General features: G+C 39.8%; 1 protein-coding gene across 7 annotated transcripts in view; it reads left to right on the forward strand.

Moving 5' to 3' along the window:
* DPP10 (dipeptidyl peptidase like 10) overlaps positions 1–18,805 on the forward strand; it is a 402,675-nt gene extending 383,870 nt beyond the window's left edge. For 4 of the 7 annotated variants that reach the window (XM_039495400.1, XM_039495404.1, XM_039495406.1 and 1 more), the window contains 7 exons: positions 5,290–5,484; positions 7,051–7,105; positions 13,798–13,897; positions 14,551–14,609; positions 14,696–14,768; positions 16,496–16,569; positions 18,493–18,630. In XM_039495400.1, coding sequence (XP_039351334.1) covers positions 5,290–5,484; positions 7,051–7,105; positions 13,798–13,897; positions 14,551–14,609; positions 14,696–14,768; positions 16,496–16,569; positions 18,493–18,630 — 694 coding nt within the window. Of the gene's footprint in view, positions 1–5,289; positions 5,485–7,050; positions 7,106–13,797; positions 13,898–14,550; positions 14,610–14,695; positions 14,769–16,495; positions 16,570–16,654; positions 16,745–18,492 lie in introns of those variants that run through there. The other 3 variants (XM_039495402.1, XM_039495399.1, XM_039495403.1) reach the window with 3 other exon arrangements.
* Positions 18,806–20,627: the final 1,822 nt, after the last annotated feature.

Genomic DNA, 20,627 nt, shown 5'->3' on the forward strand with positions numbered 1-20,627 from the left:
GGCTCTAACGGGGAAAATGAATGTGGATAGGGGGGAGTGTTTGGCATTCTGTGACACCACTGCTTGGGATTGTTATGGGTATTTGATCTCAGACTGTTGATGAAGGGTGTGGTTGGTAGCGGAGTGAGACTCACTGGTGCAGTGCCTCCTGCTGGTTGTCCAGGGAATTAGCTCTTTCCTGCCCAGAGCGCCCTCTGTAGGCCAGTGTCTTGCCTGCCGCTGGCCCCTGTGTCCCTTCGGACCCCGGTGCCCTTTGCCCAGGGGTTCTGCCCAGCGCAGCACCCCGTCACTCTGGGCCTCCCCTCCCAGGAGAACCCCCTATCCCCACCTTGCCTCAGTGGCTACCGCCAGTCACCATCTAGCTCCCGCTCACTGCGGCAGACTGCAATCTGTAAACCACTCATCATCGGCAAGGGGGGTTGGACCAGCTGCCTCTGCCTATTCCTGGGCTGCCCCTCTGCAGCCCTAATACCCTTTTTGTGGGCCCTTAACTCAGCCTGCGGCATAGCCATGTCAGAAGTTGCTCACACAAAAGGAATGTGTGGTGAATTTTGTTTTCATGTCAGTTTTGCAAAATGTTCTTTTTTCCTTCAGTGGATTTTCGCCATTTGTAAAAGAGACTGTTTTGCCAGTGATTTAATTTTGCATTCCATAGACAGAATTTATCTTCTGAGCTGTAGTTTCCCTCACTAATTCACATTTGCTATTATGATACTTTTTCATATTCTGCACGAGATTCATGAGCTTGTATTGGGAGGGAGTTTGTAATGTATTATGGAAGTCTGTGACTAGGCATTATGATAATATTAATAAATAATAATAATAATAGCCACTGTGATAAGAACTACATATTCCCCTCCAAGCTTTAACGAGAGCCAAAGCTTTAGCTTTAGCTCCCAGATGAAAAGATTCTTCTCCTTTGAGTAATATACCAAAGAGATGATGAGCTGCCTCTTTCTCCAGACAGTCTGAGGTGTATGTGACTGAATTGCAAGAGGCATACAAATTACCCACTAAGGTCAATGATATTGGTATATTATTGATAGCTTCTGTCTATTTAAATGGCACCTCAATGGTGAACTTCAGCAGTGTTTCTGAATCATTGCTATCACTGCAGACTCATACATGCTGCTCCAGTACAAGTACAAAAAATAAAGTTAAGAATTATTAGATAACTCCTTCACTTGAATCCCACTGTTCCTGTTTCGTTGTTGAAAATACAGTAACACTGCTGCACAGTGACGTGCCTAGAAGACATAGAGAAAGGCATGTAATTGGATATGGCCCTTCTCTATGTGTGTTTTGATTTTGCTGGCTGTGAAATATGTGTAATGCTTTGCCTATTAGAGAATTCACTTGTGTCTACCCATGCTCAGGTGAGGTAGGATGCAAGGAGGCTTGCGCTCGTGGCTCTCAGTTTTTGGGCCCTACTCCTTTCAATCCCAGCCAGTGGGGGTCATGGAAGGGAGACACTGCATCCTGTAAAAAGCGGTAGCAGTGGAAGATACTGAGTGCTTCCACAGTGCTCCACTTCTGCATTATTATTGGCATCCTGCATATGAGCAGGTTAACAATGAACAGAAGCTGATTGTATGCAGAGATAGGTATAAATCAAGACCCTGGATCGAACTGCTGCTGCACTTTGGGGAAGATTGGATTGCAATGTAAATTTTGCAGCTCAAGCCCACCTCTGATTGTGAAGTGTGCAATAATGGATCTGACCACACTGCAATCATGGCAAGGTGCAGTTTCTATCTGCCATAGTCCTTTAATATATACTTCAGCATGTGAGTAGCTGCAATGAATGGAAAAGTCCATGAATTCAAGAAATGGTGTGGCAAGAGAGGTAATGTACATTGCAGTCCCCATGGTACTGAAATAGATTGTGTGTCCATGTCAATAGCTCTCACCGGCAGACTTCTTTTTCTTACCAGACTCCTTTGGGGGGTTGATACAGTCCATCCATGTCAAAGCCAGAGACATTTGATGGCAATAGATTTGAAAAGGGACCCGACCCAAGAACAATCCATTCTTATGCTCCAATAGTGGCATTCACTCCTGTGTAAAGGTCTGGCACACCACTTAAGCCCTATTTTAAGAGCGTAACTGGGACTTAAATGATTCATAGGATGGGTCCTGTCCCTCTGCAAAGGGGTGACTTACAGCCCAAATGATTAGTGTCATTTGTGTTAGTAGCAGTTAGAGACTCCAAAGCCCTTGTCTGACACTACTGATTCCATTGGGAGTTTTGCCACATCCAGCAGTGCAAGAAGGGTGGTCCGGTCCGGTCCGCCGTACCACCAAGATATTTATAGCTGATACGGCGTACCAGAAAGAGGAGGAGCAGAACATCATGCGGCGCAGCTGTACCACCCCAGATGTTCCATGCAGGGTCTCCTCCATCTGTACAGCAGGCCTGCCAGAGGACAGGACTGGGGGAGGTACAGCCACGCCGGAGGAGCTGTAGGCATTGGGCTGCCTGGTGGCCCCATGTTCTCCTCCTTTCCCTGCTGTAGTTCCTGGGAGAGCCCTGAGCCACAGGGCTCTTCTGGGAACCGCAGCGGGGAAAGGAGCAGAACATGGGGCCGCTGGGCGGTCCTACTCCAGCAGCTCCTGCGGTGGGCTGCTGTACAGACGAAGGAGACCCTGCATGGAAGGGCAGGGGGGTGGTACAGCTGCGCCAGAGGAGCTGCGGACATGGGGCTGCCCAACGGCCCCATGTTCTGCTCCTTTCGCTGCTGTGGTTCCGAAGTCTCCAGCACAGCGGGAGGAGGAGAGAGCCCCCACCTCCCTCAGGTAAGGGGGGTGGATCATGAGGAGGGGACGGGGAGAGTGTGGAGGGGCCGGGCTGGGGGCAGGGCAGGGAGGAGTCACGTAGAGGGTCATATGAGAGGCCATGAGCCCTGCGGAGGTTGTGGGGGGCACGTACCGGTAAGAAATGGATTCCACTGGCCACATCCCTTAGTGGGAGTGGCTCTAAGTGTCCATCACAAACTATCTGTATAGACATCCTAGAAATAATTTAATAACTGGGAACTACACACTAAAACTGACATGTCAAAGCAACCCATCAAAAACTGCATGGCAAGACATGTGGATTTAAAGTTTGATGCTAAGAAAACTCAGCCATTTTCTACCAAAATATGAGCTTCAGGGGGAAAAAAAAGCAGTTTTACCAACTCATAATTTTATCATGAATCTCACAATATTTTATTTTTAACTTAAAATCCCAGCTTCTGAAAGACATGAGTATATAAGAACAGTGTGTCCCAAACTTGGGACGCTGCTTGTAGGGAAAGCCGCTAGCCAGCCAGCCCCTACACAAGCGGCATCTGAAGTTTGGGAAACACTGTATAAGAATCTCAGGCCTTTTGGTGGCAAAGAAAAGCTTTTAAATGTGACTGATGTGATCTAAAAACTCAAAAACCAAGAATCCATTATTTTTAATCTCATGGTTTTTAAGTCATGATTTTGTGGGGGTCTGACTCATGATTTTTGAAAGTTTGGGTGGGCAATTCTGAAAAAGTCAAAAGTAATGAAGAACTGAATGTAGAGTCATAATTAGCTAGACAAGTGCTTTTATGGAAAATTATCCAACTAAGAACATTAAGGGTAATATTTTCCTTAAAAGCTCACCATTGGTATAAATCTGATTCTGCTGAAGTCAATAGTAAAACTTCCATGGGAGCAGTTAGACCAACACTGAACGCTTTTGGAAAGCCCATTCTAAATGTTACATATAAATAGGAAGAGCTGCTCAGTGCCGGTTGCTTTTGTACTTCAATTAATGAAGAAACTGAAATCCTGCCAAGACAGTGGTATATTCCCACCCAGCTCCGATGACATTAAGAGGGGTTTCATGCTTATTGTTTCAGAGTTAGCAGTATCATATGTTAAATCCTTTTTTAAAAGTATGCTGTAGTTTTCTTTTATAAATTAAATTGTTTACTCAAGACACACAAGAATGAAAAATCAAAGATAACTTATTAACATGCCATTTAAAAATAATTTATCCCAAGCTTAGTTCCTGAAATTGTAGTTACATAAATACGATATGTCCTATGTAAATTTGAAAATAGATTTATGTATCATATACATGCTAATTAACAAGTTGTCTGAAAGAGTACCTTGCAACTGGACTGTCTATTACCCACAGCAAAAATTAAACTAAATAATCAGCCAGCAGAGCCTATGACACAACGGTGATTGAAAGGTCTGTTTGTTGTTGTTTTTTTCCCTGTTTCTATAACTCTTTCAAGCTTAGATTTCTTCAGCAAAATAATAATTTCTGCCTCCATCCTTCTTTCACCCTAGAATATTCCCATAGACACTGTCCAATCTAATTTCCATACAGCCTGCACAGACACTTTTACATTTTAATTTGCATTCAACTGGCAGATGCAGTCTGAACAGAGGCATTTTGCATTTTTTTACAACTTCATGGTAGCCTGCTGTCTTATTGTGTGTTTATCTTTGGGAAAAAAATTGACAAGGCTCCTTTTTAAAACTGACATTTTGTTTTCATTGGAATGAAAAAAGTAAACTTACCTTCAATGGAAAATGCTTATCATCCCCCTAGAAACCTCTTTCCTCCTATTCCTTTCTATCTGTTCTGCTGTAAAATCTTTGTTTTATGACTAAACAACAACAACAACAACAACAAAAAACAACTTATCACTCATGCCTGCATCCTTTTGTTGCTAGAAACACTGACAGTGAAAAATAATTTCCCCCAAAATGTACTTAATTCTCCTCTGCAGTCTACTTCACAAAAATCCATTCTAGGATGTGATAATGCAGGTATTTTTGTTTTCTAGGAAAACATCATTCTAAGGAGTATTTTATTTCTTGTTCAGTTATTATCAGGATGCGATAATGATTTTTCCCTTCTGTCACTCTGTAGCATCTTAACAAATTCTAAAATAGAATTTCCAGAATTCAAATAACCAGAAGGCATAATGTTAATTTCAGGATCACTCTATGAAAAGCACGTGGTTCATTTTCTGGTCTCTTTTCTGCAAAAATTATCCAAGTATCCCACCTACTGCATAGCATTATAGTCATAGTGGGTTTGCTTTATGCAGTTCAACAAATTATTTTGCTTACTGCTGCCATGAGGGATAACAGCACTGGTTAATGTGATGGTATAGATTAAGCTGACAATAATTCAACTGGGTTGCACAAACCGACTGAACTCTGCTGTCTAGGTTAAATAAAATATTGAAGAACTGCAAAATGTATCACATTGTCAATAGTCTGCGTTTGTGTCTGGTGTGTTGGTATTTACAGTGATGAAGCTCCAGGCAGCCAGCTGGTTACAGATAAGTTTCACGTTGACTGGGATTCAGTGCTTGTCAACTCTGATAATGTCATCGTAGCTCGATTTGATGGCAGAGGGAGTGGATTTCAAGGCCTTAAAATTCTACAGGAAGTCCATCGTTGCTTAGGTTCAGTGGAGGTGAAGGACCAAATAGCAGCTGTAGAGTACGTATGTGCAAACTTTGCTTCTATTTTAATCCATTTTTACCTTGATGAATAGACACATTTAACTGCAAATTTCCAGCTATTACTGGTCTCCCTTTGCAGAATGAAATATGTTAAATGCTTATCTTTAGTGCAGTAGCACGTTTCGAAACATTAGGCTTTTCATTGCAATGTGTGATTCAATGAATAAAAAATCAAAGGGAAAAATGTTTTGGATTGATGTTCCTCTTTGATAAAGTTGTCCTTCCGGGCCTAATCTAAATATGTAATCTAATCTAGTTTACATATTTTTTCTAGCTTCCTTAGAAAAATGACTCATGGCATGATATACAGTGCTTCATTACAAGTGAAATATAATGTCTTAGACATATAGGGTCATATTCTGCTCTCACTTAAATCACTGTAGATCTAGGGTGACTTCACTAAATCACCAGAATTACAAAAATGTAAATGTGAGCAGAATTTGGCCAAAGGGTTTATTATCCCACTTGTATCATCAGTTTTAGCATGGGTAACTTCATTGCCTGCAACAGAGTTACTGCAGATTTAGACCAATTTCAGTAAGAAGAGAATCAGGACTCTACTATATATTTACATGTAAAAATGTGATAACACTTTTTATTAAGAGACCACTCCTAGAAAGGTTAATCTCATTGATTGCATGGTATTTTAAAGATGGATGGATTATTACCTACATACATGTACTAAGTATTCTCTTGTATTGTTTGGACAATTTTAGAATGACATGTTTTACATTTCTGAAAGTCATCTGTAACCCCTGAAGACAATGAAAACATTAACTGACTATGGGTCAAATGGCTTTGCATCTCTGAAATGTTAGTGGAGTTGCAAAGATGTTGAGGCTGAGTGGAAGGACCCTCTCCTCCATATGCAGACAGAAAGCTTCACAAAGTGCCTCACAGGTTTTTGAAAGGAGCAGCATGCTTCTTCCCGCCTCCCTACCTCCCTTGCCTTGCTGCCTCACAAGGGCAGATTTGCAGAGCAGGGGAGGGACCAGGGCCACATTCCCAACTGGATGGATGAGGCCTCCTTTGGGACATGGAGCTCTAATAAGCATTCTAATTGGCTCCACATCTTAGTTCTAAGAGTTCTTCTAAATCAGAGTTCTTTGTTCATGAGTTCAGAGTCATTACTCTGTGTTTTATCTGGTTTAGGTCTGGGTGCACCACTGAGCAGGAGGGTATGCAGGGTGGCCCTGAGAGTTCTTTCTCTCTTGATGCTATTACTCTCTTGATACTACAGAAGTTTGCCTGAAATTTGTAGTCTCTCTTCTGTATATTATCCTTCTGGAAGCATAGTTGATGAATTACCTCTGTGGGAGGATTCATAATGTTGATAATTGCCAAAACACAAGGCCTTCATCATGTAGTGTAGGGAATCTGAAAGCAAAACTGCAAGACTTCACTAAAATAACAACTTTTATTGTTCTTATTTGAACTCTTAAAAATTTGTTTCTCACTTAGTTTATCACAGTTCTTTCTTCTACAAATAACCAACTCCACACATATGACTCTCCAGAATGTAACATTTCCTTTTTTCTTACAGATCATTACTGAAACAACCATTCATAGATCCTAACCGACTGAGCATATTTGGAAAGGTAACTTGCAAAAAGTAGCAGGAGGACACTGTCAATTTTAAAATCATTTGTTGCAAACAGATTTCTTTACGTATTTTGCAAATAACCATTTTTGTTACTAACAATGAAAATCATATTTACTTGTCATTATTTAATATTGATTCAATTTGTTTCTCATATTGAACAATTAGCAGCTAAGTAATCAGTTTCACTTTTGTTTATAATCACTTTCACTTTCAGTTCTTACTGTTGCAAAATTTGCCTCTCACATACTGCAGGGGAAAATGTTAATTATTGAGGGGAAAAAAACTTTTTCCATTGGAAGTTTTTTAAATAAATTTGTGGAAACAGTTCTTTTGGTCTTAGTTTCTGTAAAAGCTCATTTCTTGCACAATTTAAATTCTAGTCCATATTTAAGTTGACAGTGTGCCTTTAATACACAATTTATATGCAGACATTTTTAGCTTTTTGAGTTATTTGAGATAAGATCCTAGAGTGTTGAGTAGCATCCTTTTTTGTGCCATCTCTTAGAAATCTCCCCTTTGCTGTTTTGTCAGCTTTTTAGCTATGTTATATGCTGTTGCCTCTGGCATCATACAGACCCAGGCAAAGGTTTAACCTTTAGCAAAAAGTTAAAGTGAATCTTAATTATCTCGCTTGAAACGAGCTTCTAGAAGTTTAACATGAGACAAGTTGTATCTTTGGAAACTGACATTTGTTCCTTTGTGATATTTAGTTTTAAAATGTTACCTTGAAAATGTCAATATTTTGTGTCTTTAGTACTTTAAAATCTCACAGTGAAAACAAACAAACAAACCATGGCTGCTCACATATACAGGCACCATAGTTATCAGTTATTGAAGCAGTATGCATTTACTATGAAACCCCTAAATTCTAATCCCCATTCTGTTACTGTCTTGCTGTGTGGCCGTAGTCAAGCCATTTAACCTCTGTGTCTGACTTTGGCTGTCTGTCAGATGGGGATGATAATACTTACTTCTTCGGAGCTAGCATTGTGGGAATTAGTTAATGGTTGTGAAGCCTAGTGAAAATAAAGTGTTGACTATTATTATTGTTCCACATGCAACAAGACCTTCCTCTCCAAACACATGACCTCCTACTGTACTACTTGAGCTAAAGAAAAAAAAATATTGCTGTCAAAATTCAATAGCATCTGAGTTTATACTCTGTTTGTAGGCCAGCCACAAAAAAGAAAACATTGTCAGCTAGAGCTGGTTGGGGATTTTCCAACAAGATTTTAAGTAAGAAAATGCAGATTCATCAAATTGAAATGTTTCACAGCACATTTTGCAGGCAAGGCCAGCCTCATGCTTCCGTGAGAGTCAGGGCAGTCAGTTGCTCCATTTGGTTTCAGAAAAAACATGAACTGAAATGGTTAGATTTTTTTCCCCTAAATGATTTACTTTTTATTTCCTTTCAGAGGAAATTTATCTAGTTTTTGTTCTGAAATGGCAAAAAAAAAGTTGACATTTCGCAATTTCCAACAGAATGGACATTCTGAGTGTTGACCAGCTTTATTTCCAGCTAATGAAATGTAAGCATGACCGATTCCATCCACTAGGGGTGCACATCTCTCTTAGCCATTTTTAATGTGCACACAGACATATCACACACTGTCTTTCACCGCATATACACACACCTCGCTCCAAGTGGGCCAGAGTCTGTCTTCTAGCATGACAAAGTTGTCACACAAACACCATGCATAGTAGTCAGCTAACACAATTGCTTCTGGTTTAAATAATAGATTTCATTTATATTCCTTAAGTCTTTATTTGATATTGCTCAAAAACTACCCATGGGCCTTTCAGTAAGAAGAACAGTAGAAGACATAAGTATCATCTTTCCAAACCAGCAATAAGATGATGAGATAACTACAAAATAGCATAGATCTGAGCAGGCTTTTACATGTCCACATTGGGCCATGAACACTGTTGGTGCTGTGTAAGTATTTCTATCCACTGGAGAACAACTGTGATGTCCTTTCAAAAAACATTGTTGCCAGACAAGTTTATGCATATGTTGGCTGAAAGAACAGGTGGTGCAAAGTGAAGATTTTGAAGGTGGAACAGTAAAGAGGAAATATTAGCAAATTAGATAAACTTCAAAGCAGTTTTGAATTTGGAGGTGTTTACTCTCACTCAGTTTAACTTACAAACTTCAAAGCTTTTGAGGTTCATCCATCACTAATAAAAATATTAAAAATCCCCAAATAGCCATTTAGAAATAGAAAAACTGCTAAATACTACTAGTCATATTTGACTCCACTATATTTCTTTTAGAGCCACTTGAACGGCCTTTTATAGGCTCATTTTGCCTTCAAACATATGAAACATTGATGATAAAGAACATCTATTTTTCCTTAATATGCACTACATTTTTGATGATCTGACTAAGAAAGTGAACAGAAGATGCCCTTTGCTGGAAGAGGAGGAGGATTGTGTGGATTACCTATGCTGATCTCAACCCAGCTGGGCACACATATATTGTCCTGGGGCTCTCCAGCATCCTTGAATGTTATAACATGCTTTTGAGCTACTCGGAACAAAGTCATGATAAATTCTGCAATATAAACTACTAGCAGTAATAACAAAAACAGTTGGAATGTCAAGAGGGCAAAGTGTAAAAAACACACACCTCTGTCTATCAGACAGCCCACCAAAACTATCTTGCTCAGTTGCAGAAAAGTTACAAACCCTACCAATGAAGTACATCAGAAGAGTCTCTTTTAATTGTTACATATCAAACTGTGGTGATATATAGTTTATAACTTTCCATCATGGAAATTGAAAATGAGCTTGAAAATATGACTGTGTAGCTAACTTGTGGAAAATTTGGTAGTAGAGGTGAAGCCACAGAAATTTAACCTAAGAACAGGAAGTCCAGATTCTTAAATCATAAAAAAACAACTAAATATTGTATAACCATTGAGGGAAACTATACATGTTATATGTATGTCTGGGGAATCCTGACTGGAAGCAAAGGCACAACCCCAAAGAAAAAATATTCCTAACAGAACTAAACTGGGTTCTTAATGAAGACATGATATAAATTGTGAATAAGTTGGCAATACCTATCTAGCATTAACATTGTGCTGTGAAACTACTGCAAATGGTACAAGCAGAATATTAAACAAACAACCAAGAAAAAGAGAACCCGGAGGCAGTAAAAAGTTACTGTTCCCTTCAGCTCTTTGAATTATACAAGTTACTGGCACCCACATCAACATTCTCTCTTAGCCAAAATCTTTTACAATATGTGGGCAATTTTGTGTTGTCTTTAGCAATTTAGGCTAGGATTTTTATGAGAATTTGGCACCTAATTCTCTTAGGCTTCTTTGAAAATCCCAGTCTTATTCTATATTTTCTTCTCCGTACCCGGTTAGCATTGACAAAGTTCTGAGCTCAAGGACACACTTTTTGATTTATCTCTTTTTCTTTAACTAACATTTAACAACGTTTTAAAAATATTCCAAGAATTCGAAAAAGATTAACTTTTTTTATTAACCATTTTAGAACTGAAGAAAAGGATATAGAAAAGCATCTCAATAAGATGTAGCCAACTATCTCCATCACTTTTTCGTTGTTCAGTGCCCTTCTGCTGGATTATTTTTTGCAGAGAATTATCATGCCTAAATAAATAAATAAATAAAACCATCCACCATCAGAAGGGCAATTTTCTAGCAATAATCAAGAGAGAAAAGATAATAGCCCTTCTAAGAGAAACACAGTGAATATGGTGAAAGCATTGAACCTGGACTGCAGGACCTTGAATTCCATCTTTTAAGACTCTGGAGTTAACCTCAAGTATTTCGTGTAGATTGTCAAATTCATCGGAAACAAAACCCTAGTGGATAGTCTCAAATGAGAGGACTTATGTTCATACTTCTCTTCTGCATACCACCCTATCCCACCAATAGAGGATGGATTTCAGACACTCTGCACAAAGTGCCTTTCAGGGTGGTGAGATGTGAAGAGGTGGCTTAAACCTCATCTTTGCACTCCTCTGATCTTGCTAAAAGAACAGGAGTACTTGTATCACCTTAGAGACTAAGACATTTATTTAAGCATAAGCTTTCGTGGGCTACAGCCCACTTCATCAGATGCATAGAATGGAACATATAGTGAGGAGATATATATACATACAGAGAACATGAAAAAGTGGGAGTTGCCCAACCAACTCTAAGAGGCTAATTAATTAAGATGAACTGTTGTCAGCAGGAGAAAAAAAAACTTTTATAGTGATGTAGCAGGGTGGACCCCTGCTCCTGCCCTGAAGGAGTTAAAAACAGCCCTGGGAAGGGGCTGTGGCTGGAGAAAGCACCCTTTAGGCTGGGCTGTTTGGGGGAAGTGGCTGCAGCTGGGGCCACGCCCCAAACTGAGCAACAGGGCCTTATAAGAAGGCCAGGGAAGCCAGAAGCCCAAACATTCTCCCTCTGCCTGTAGAGGGAAAAGGGCCTGGCTGCAGGGAGCTAGACAAGGTGCCTGAGTGAAGCAGGGCTGGGGAAAGGCAGAGGAGCTGGGGAGCTCTAGCCTGGAAAGCCCCAGGCTGGGGGTTGCACAGGGCAGCCCAGGGGTAGGCCAAGGCAGCAGGCCCAAACCCAACCTTGCTAGTGATGAGTAGGCTGATACTGCAGTCTGCCCCAGGGTGTGGGGCTAGACAATGACTGGCAGTAGCCATATACTGAGGCAAGGTGGGGCTAGAGGGTGGGGGTTCCCTGGGGAGGGGAGACCCAGAGAGAAAGGGGTTACTGCCAGGGGGCAGCACCCCATGTAAAAGGGCACCGGGTCCAGGGAGGGACACGGGGTTCAGAGGACAGGCGGATCACCAGCCTGCAAAAGGCACTCCAGAGCTGGAACAGAGCTAATTCCCAGGAGTCACCAGCAGGAGGCGCCGCAGGGGTGACTCGCCCGTCTACAAGTGATTATCAAGATAGTCCATTTAAGACGGTTTGACAAGATACTTAACATGGGGGAAATAGATTCAATATGTGTAATGGCTCAGCCATTCCCAGTCTCTATTTAAGCCTAAGTTGTTAGTATCTAGTTTGCATATCAATTCAAGTTCAGCAATTTCTAGTTGGAGTCTGTTTTCGAAGCTTTTCTGTTGCAAAATTGCCACCTTTAAATCTGTTACTGAATGGCCAGAGAGGTTGAAGTGTTATCCTAATGGTTTTTGAATGTTATGATTCCTGATGTCAGATTTGTGTCCATTTATTCTTTTGCATAGAGACTGTCCGGTTTGGCCAATGTACATGGCAGAGGGGCATTGCTGGCACGTGATGGCATATATCACATTGGTAGATGTGCAGGTGAATGAGCCCCTGATGGCGTGGCTGATGTGATTAGGTCCTATGGTGGTGTCACTTGAATAGATATGTGGACAGAGTTGGCATCGGGGTTTGTTGCAAGGATAGATTCCTGGGTTAGTGTTTTTGTTCTGTGTTGTGTGGTTACTGGTGAGTATTTGCTTCAGGTTGGGGGGCTGTCTGTAAGTGAGGACAGGTCTGTCTCCCAAGATCTGTGAGAGTGAGGGATCATCTCTCAGGATAGGTTGTAGATCTTTGATGATGCTCTGGAGAAGTTTTAGTTGGGGGCTGAAGGTAACAGCTAGTGGTTTTCTGTTATTTTCTTTGTTGGGCCTGTCTTGTAGTAGGTGACTTCTGGGTACTCTTCTGGCTCTGTCAATCTGCTTTTTCACTTCAGCAGGTGGGTATTGTAGTTTTAAGAATGCTTGATAGAGATCTTGTAGGTGTTTGTCTCTGTCTGAGGGATTGGAGCAAATGCAGTTGTATCTTAGAGCTTGGCTGTAGACAATGGATCATGTGGTGTGTCCTGGATGGAAGCTGGAGGCATGTAGGTAAGCTGCTGCTCTGTGCAGGCTGTTCCCCCTGCACTGCACTGCAGCAGCCTGAGGGCTGCTTGAACACATCTACTGTAGCCACAGAAATGCAGAGCATTGAGTTTACTGGCCACCTTTCTTCTAGCCACATATCCTTTTGGCCAGAGCAGCAGAATGCTTGTGGCAGGATATATCACCAAAGAGTCTCCCACACACATGGGTGATCTCTGCTCCATTTAAGGCAGCACTAGAGCTAGTTTCCTGTAGGGCAAAGTGCACCAGAGAATCTGACCCTCTCTAAAGGGAATGTGACAATGTTTCAGGCAGAAATCCCCATTGAAGGCAATGGGAATCCATCTGTAAAGATTGAAGTTTAGAGAGAGGACAGGTGACAACTCTCCCTTCTTCCTTAGCCTCAGTGTTTACCCAGAAATAAGCAAAAAATCTTCACAAAATATATTAATGTAAACAAAAATTCTCCCATATAAGCACTGTCTCTGACACCATTAGCTTCAATTTTTTTTATTTGTATCACTCACCAATTCTTCTGCCGGCTGAGGGCTAGTCTGCACAATGAGACTATGGTATCTTATATACCTCTTCTTATTCTTATTAATCAAATTATCAATTATAACATATTTTTAAAGCCTCGGGCTTCATAGCAAGACAGAAATACCACACCTTTTTTCACTCTTCATTCATAGTTTTTTTAATTCATGCTAAAGCAATAGTTGGAGGTGTAAATACTGTGGAATGACATGAGAAAAGTAGCATGATACTCTTTAACTTCATCTATATTAAGGAACAATGAACAAGAACAAACAAACAGCAAATCATGTTATCTGGTTTAATAGGGATATGGTGGATACATTGCATCAATGATCCTGAAATCCAATGAAAGACTTTTTAAATGTGGAGCCGTTATTGCACCAATCACAGACATGAAGTTGTATGGTGAGTATTTCCCATCTTGCCCTTTTATTAAATGATTTGCTTAAAATATCTATTGAGCAGATCTGTAACTCAGGTTAACTAAGGTCAGGTAGTGTAGTGGAACTGTATTAAATCTAGGCAAATTGGACAGATGCTTCCAATTTTAAAATGAGGGTAATTCTGACTGGAGAAATTAAGCACAGGATGTGGTAGATTCTCCATCACTTAGAAATCGTTAAGATTTTCAAAAGAAACTAAATCAGTGGAAGTTGGGTACCTAAATCCCTTTGGCCCCTTTAAAAATCCCAACCTAAATGAATATTGAATGTCTTTCTATCAGATATAAGGTGAAATCCTGGCCCCATTTAAGTCAATGGCACTAATTGACTTCAATAGGGCCAGGCTTTCACCATAACTTAGTTCAATCACAAGATATTGGGCTCAGTGCAGGAACTGTTGGGTAAAGTTCTGTGGCCTGCGTTATGCAGTGGTCAGACTAGATGATTATAATGCTCCCTCTTGGCCTTAAGACCTATTAATCTCTTTTCAAGATGAAGATACTTGCCATCTTTATGGCTTAACAAGCTTCTCCTGGCTTTCAACCAGAAATAAAGTTTTTTAAAAAAAATGGAATTTATCTTGATTAACTCTGAATTTCCTGTTTTCCTCTGTAGCTTCGGCTTTTTCAGAAAGATACCTTGGCATTCCATCTAAAGAGGAAAATACGTATCAGGTAAGTTAGTTTAACAAGTAACTAAAAGTAATGGTTTGGCTTTTAAAATATACTGCAATTATGTTGTGTGTGTTCAATTTTTATAGGCATCCAGTGTACTGCACAATATTCATGGTTTAAAAGAAGAGAATTTGCTAATAGTTCATGGGACAGCTGATAGTAAGTATGTATAAATGCAAATAAATTTGCAGTTACAGCTTGTAATACCCAGATGCTCAAAGAAAGATTATGCACGTAGCAAGCATATACATTTTTATACTCTTCATCTTTGTCTCCCGTCTAGTAGAATTGTCCATCCAAAGAGACCCGATTGTCAATTTCAGTTGCCAATTGTAAATCTGAATGGATGACATTTTCCTTTGCTACATATTTGTAACTCTTAGCTGCTGTATGTTCTAATTTGTTTAAATCTGGTGAAGCAGGAGGTTGCTAGTGAAAGGCACTGTATCAATTATTAATAAGATGACATACATTTTTAACGGTCTTCTAAATTGATCCTGATTTTGTGATTGAAAGCATACTAAATGTCAGCGTAATCAGTGATAAACAATATCTTTCAGTAAATTAACCCTTTGGTTAATTAATTAACATGTAACAATGGGGAATCCGTAAACTATTTAGAGCTAGATTGTAATTTGCTCTTGAGCATAGTCAATGGAGTAAACACCAGTATAACGTGTATAAGTGAAACCAGAACCAGGTGCAGCACCTGCAATGGAAATCCATGGGTGCCAGGCAGCAAAGAATTTGGCCTGTGCTAGTTGACAAGCAGTTTTCTTTTAGTATATTTTGTTGTTCATGGTAAAGGGGTAAATAGCCCATCTAGGTTACTAAAATGCATTTTATGCCTTGCACAGCCTACCTAGATCACATACACGTTTGTTCTGCTCCTCTCAGAACAGGTGAGTGGGGAGGAATGGAAATGGACAGAGACAATGTGCTGGTTGACCCGGCAGAACTGGAATGGGAGACTTGGAATTTGCTGCTGGTATAGGCCAGCAGCAAAATACTACCCCTCCGTCCCCCAGACCCAGGGAGAATTAGGGAGGGAATTATGTCTCTGCGAGGTGTTCTGAGCAGCACATTGCCTAGTAATGCAGGCTAGCCCATCAGTATTTACTGAACCCCAGTTTCATGTTTGCTCTGAATGAAGCAAACACAAGCATAGTCACAGAGCTGCATGTTTGTACCACATGAAATTTAGATTATTGAAATAACATTACAAAAGGCCCATTTCCTAAATGAATACAATCTCTTACAATTCTGTGCAAACAATAGAAAATCTGACATGCTTTCATTTAACACACTGACAAATTAATTGCGTTTGAACACAGCCATGCTACTCGCCTTCAAACTGTTTTAGTCCTTGCTAAACAATGGATGAAAAACAAGAATTCCTACTTAGTGCCCAGAAAGTATTACAGTGCTGTCCATCACTGCAACACTATTGTTTTTTGCTACGGTATGTATCTCGGGTGCAGTCAGAAAGGGTATGTCTACATTGCAATCATTGGTGTGACTGCAACATGTGTAGTTTTGATCCAAATAGCTCAAATAACAACAGCAGTGAATCCATGACAATACAGGCAATAGTATGGACTGTACAGGCCTACCCGGGACAGGACCCTGAGTGTGTACTCGGTCAGCCAGCCCATGCTGCTGCTACTTTAATTCTAGCTGGGTAGATCAAATCTAGCTTGGGAGTGTCTAAATGTGCTGCAGTCATGCCTCTGATTGCAGTGTAGATAGACCTTAATCAACTCCAAATCTTGCCACATAACTTCAACCAAAAAGTTTCTTTTATCTAAAAGGAAAATAAATAAATACAATTAATAAGGTACTATAATAATGTTGTTGACTAATATGTAGATGTTATTGTCTTGTAGCTAAAGTCCATTTTCAACACTCAGCAGAACTAATTAAACATCTAATAAAAGCTGGAGTTAATTACACTATGCAGGTATGTAATGCTCAGGTGTCTCACAGGTGCATTGTTTAGTATTTAATCTCATTTTGAATTTTCTCACCTATACTTATCTATGTAGGGGCTCATTGGATAACTTGTGTCCCCACCTGCATACAGTAGAATCATCAGTGACTGCAGTTAGAATGCTGTCTAACCCCTTGTCCCAATAGTAAGTAAAGAAGTCAAGGAGAGATCCCTGTGACACTTCCATAGGGCTCCTTTTCCCAAGTCAATACATGACCACTTATCTGTGGCCTCTGTCCTTTGGCTGGATTACAGTTCATAACAGAGTGGATCCAAACCACTTTGTCTCATATAAAAGGCTTTATTAAAATCCAAATACATTCCACCCAATGCAGAGGGTTCCAAACTGTGGTTTGTGATCACTGATGATCCACGAGGCACTGGCTGGTCACATAGTACTGATTTTCTTCCTTATTTTCAGCTGCTAAAAATATTGCATTAAAAACAGCTAAAAATACTGTAACCGTCTTCCTCTCCCCCACTGTGTGGGTTGCAGGTGGGTGTAGTTTAAGAGAGCAGCTTGGGGAATGGAAAGTGGAGCAAAGTGTTATTTTGTGGGGTGGAACTTCTGGTCACCAGCTCTAGAGGAGGCAGGTGCTGCTGTTCAATGGCTCTGGCTGCATTAAAGGCTGTTGGATTTTCAATGTGTTCTTGGCTCATTCATTCGAAACCCCGGCTGCTATGATACATCACAAACCCTAATGTTACTTGTCCACATAAGAAAATGCTGTAGTTGCCACGGGGATGTATAGAATCACAAATGGGGAAGAAGAGGAGACGTGGGCCTTCCAATTGTGAATAACAAAGGGAAAGTGGTGCCAGAGCTCCCAAATGGGAAGGGATCTGGTCTGTGGGAATGCAAATAGCACAGGAGACAGTCTACATGATTGTCACTGAGGAGGTGGTCATGTGTGAGACTACGAATGGAAAGGATGGGAGGTATCCATGAAACACTGTCTGTGAAGATGTGGTTCATATAATGGAAGTGTTTCAGAACCTCAGATCTAGAGCATTCGCTTTGTTTACCAAGTCTCTAATCCCCTCCTCCATGGCTGCAGAGGGCCCTATACAACGGAACCAGTCAGCTCTGCTGCCCAAAGAATAAAGGTGTCCATGTGCAGACTCCTCTGCAGAAACAGAGGGGAAAAGGGAGTGGGCAGGGTATTTGGGGGACATTGATTGTGCTCTATTTTTATACAGGACCTAGCACATTGTGCCTTCTAATGGATACAAGTAATACATGATTATATTTCTCCCTTCCACCCCCCCAGACCCGGCATACAATACTTTAAGCATTGGGATGGAGCAGTGGCCACTGTATTCTGAGGTAGTGGGGGGTGGGGTGGGGCAGGAATTCCTGTCCTTCATGTTACTGTGCATGTCCGTAGCAACTCACCCCGTGATTACTCAGGCTGAGCTCTGTGGCCTGGATTTCCCTCTCAAATCCTGAAGTCCCTTCTCTGTCCTTGCACAGGAAAAGTGCCCATTATTTGGGGGCTGAGGAGACGACAGTGATTATTTACGTTCACCATGAGGGGAGGTGCTGGGCTTTGGATGAGGTAGAGAAATCGTTAGTAATATGAAAAGGTCTTCTGTTGAATACTTCCTTTGGCTGCAATGAAAATCCCAACCAGAAATGCTTTTCTGAACACAATATCTGAGAATAGGCTTTTACGGCTAAAGATCACGATGCAGTCATGTAGTGCTGGTTTTGAATCCCAATCAAATGAATTTTGCTTTGAAGTTTATTACTTTCATTGATACCATAAAACTATTTAACATAGTCGTCCTGTTGTCAACTAAAAAGCTCTAAAAATCAGACTGAAAAAGTTAAATCCCTAAATATCTGACCTGATTTGTAAGACTGTTTACTTTCTCCTTTTCCTCTGCTAGATCTACCCAGATGAAGGTCATAACATTGCATCTGAGAAAAGCAAATATCACCTTTACAGCACAATCCTTGGTTTTTTTAGTGCTTGTTTAAAGGAGGAAGCCCCAATTTTACCACAGGAACCTGAAGAGGATGAATAAGGAAGCCTGTTTGTACAGTACTGAAGGGAGACTTACTTTGAGGCTCAATAAAACCTTAAATAAAAGAGACTGTAAGAGTGCAGATTCTGCAGAAGCTCAAGGGCAGCTAAAGGATATAACAGTGGAACAGCACATTTAGAGACACTGAGCTAATAAACTGGAATTTGAATTCAAAGTCCAAACATGTTACTGAGGGACAAAACCTATAGCTTTGTGGAAGGACAACGGTTGGTTACAGTTTCCTGGACAAACTTAGTTTTGCATAAGTGTAGAGTTAGTGCATGTTTATTATGTTAAGCCTCACTGTTTGTTCTGTAAGTAGTTGCTCTGTTTTTAATTTAAAAGCACATCTTTATCCATTTTTGGATTATGCTCTACCAATCATAAATATTAAGGCCACTTATATTTTAAAAGATGAGTTGCAATCTAATACTTTTCTGTAACATTACAATAAGTGCAATTCCTTTCCTGTCTATTAAGCATAAGAAAGCATTGAGTTAATAAAGGATGTGAGATTTTCTATAGTTTCTGTTTAAAGGGAAAATATTGTCCAGTGGGTTATATAACATAAGTATGGAAACTGATTTGATTTTATTTTGTTTGTTTCTTTTAATTTCAGACATTTATTATCATTATTGTACCTATTAGTAACCAGTAAGGGCATTTTTGGGAGTGTGCTCTTGGTCTTTATGTATATACACAAGACTTCCTAAGCAGAAAATCTTTGTATGCTTGAATAATTTTTCAAGCCATAATTAACAGCTGTGTTTTAACAATGTCTGCAATTGAACTACTTCCCCAATCCAAAATGTATCATTTCCATAAGAAATGTTTGGGTTGTGTTTTGGTATTGTTTATAGTAGTTAATAGTTTGCTGGTTATACTCTAATTTTAGAATATGCTACTTTGTCAGATGTAAATTAGATACATAAATATTAAATTATAGTTTCAGATAAAGAAATTTTATTAACAATGTAATGCCATTGAGTAGTATTTTACCCTAACAAAGAAATCTTTGCTCAGATTCCATTCTAATTTCTGTGGAGGTAGCAGGTAACTGGAACAGTCTGTCAGTTTTTATTTGGTATTCCACAACTGCTTATTAAGAAGGATTTACATTCAACAGTGTTATGAAGAAATGAAATATTTTTCATCCATGGCCAAGGAAGCTCCTGACAAATGAAGTTTTGTTATTTTATTCAGATGGAAATACCAGAATGCATCCATTTATTTGTCAAGGTGAATTACAGCACTAGAAATTGATGCTATGAAATAAACAAACCAGTCAACACAGGTCATCAGAATATTAACATCAACGATTGAAATCAAACATGATGTTCATTTAATATTAGGTATGTTCCAGAAGGTATCTGAAGGCTCTTGACAAATGCTGTGCAACTCACATAAATACATATGTAATTTTTTCTCTGGATATTATTAATGCTTTTCTACGTGATTAGGATTTCATTTCTTGTGAAATTAAAATTATAAAGTAGTCAACATAATTTTTGGAAAGTAACTTATACTATTTAAAATGCAAAGTTTTGCATATTTTATGAAGAATTAAAATTGTTTTTAAGGTACATTGAAATTCATCTGAAGCTTTTTAATCAATATTTTCTTCTGGAATATTTTCTTCTTCAGCTGCTAGAGTTTTTTATGATGCAAATAATTAAGTTGTCTGAAAGATGGTTTTATGGAGCACTTAAAAGTATTTGTCTATTAATGTTTAGTATTTACTTTGTTTTACTAGCAATTTTTATCTATTTTCAAATAATTTAATACACTTCTAATGTGCAATGACATCTTGTCTGGGTCCCAGTGTGACCGCAAAGTCTGACTATGTCTGCAATGGAGGATATGGAAACACTCTTATGTACTAGAAAAGATGTCATGAAAAAATTGAGAAAATCAGTTTCTTCAGCAGCAACAAGCAAGAAATCAAACACAGACCTACCAACTCTGCTTATACTACAGGAGCAGCACTTCAACTTATT

This window comes from Mauremys reevesii, linkage group 11, assembly GCF_016161935.1.
Source record: "Mauremys reevesii isolate NIE-2019 linkage group 11, ASM1616193v1, whole genome shotgun sequence".
Lineage (NCBI taxonomy): Eukaryota > Metazoa > Chordata > Testudines > Geoemydidae > Mauremys > Mauremys reevesii.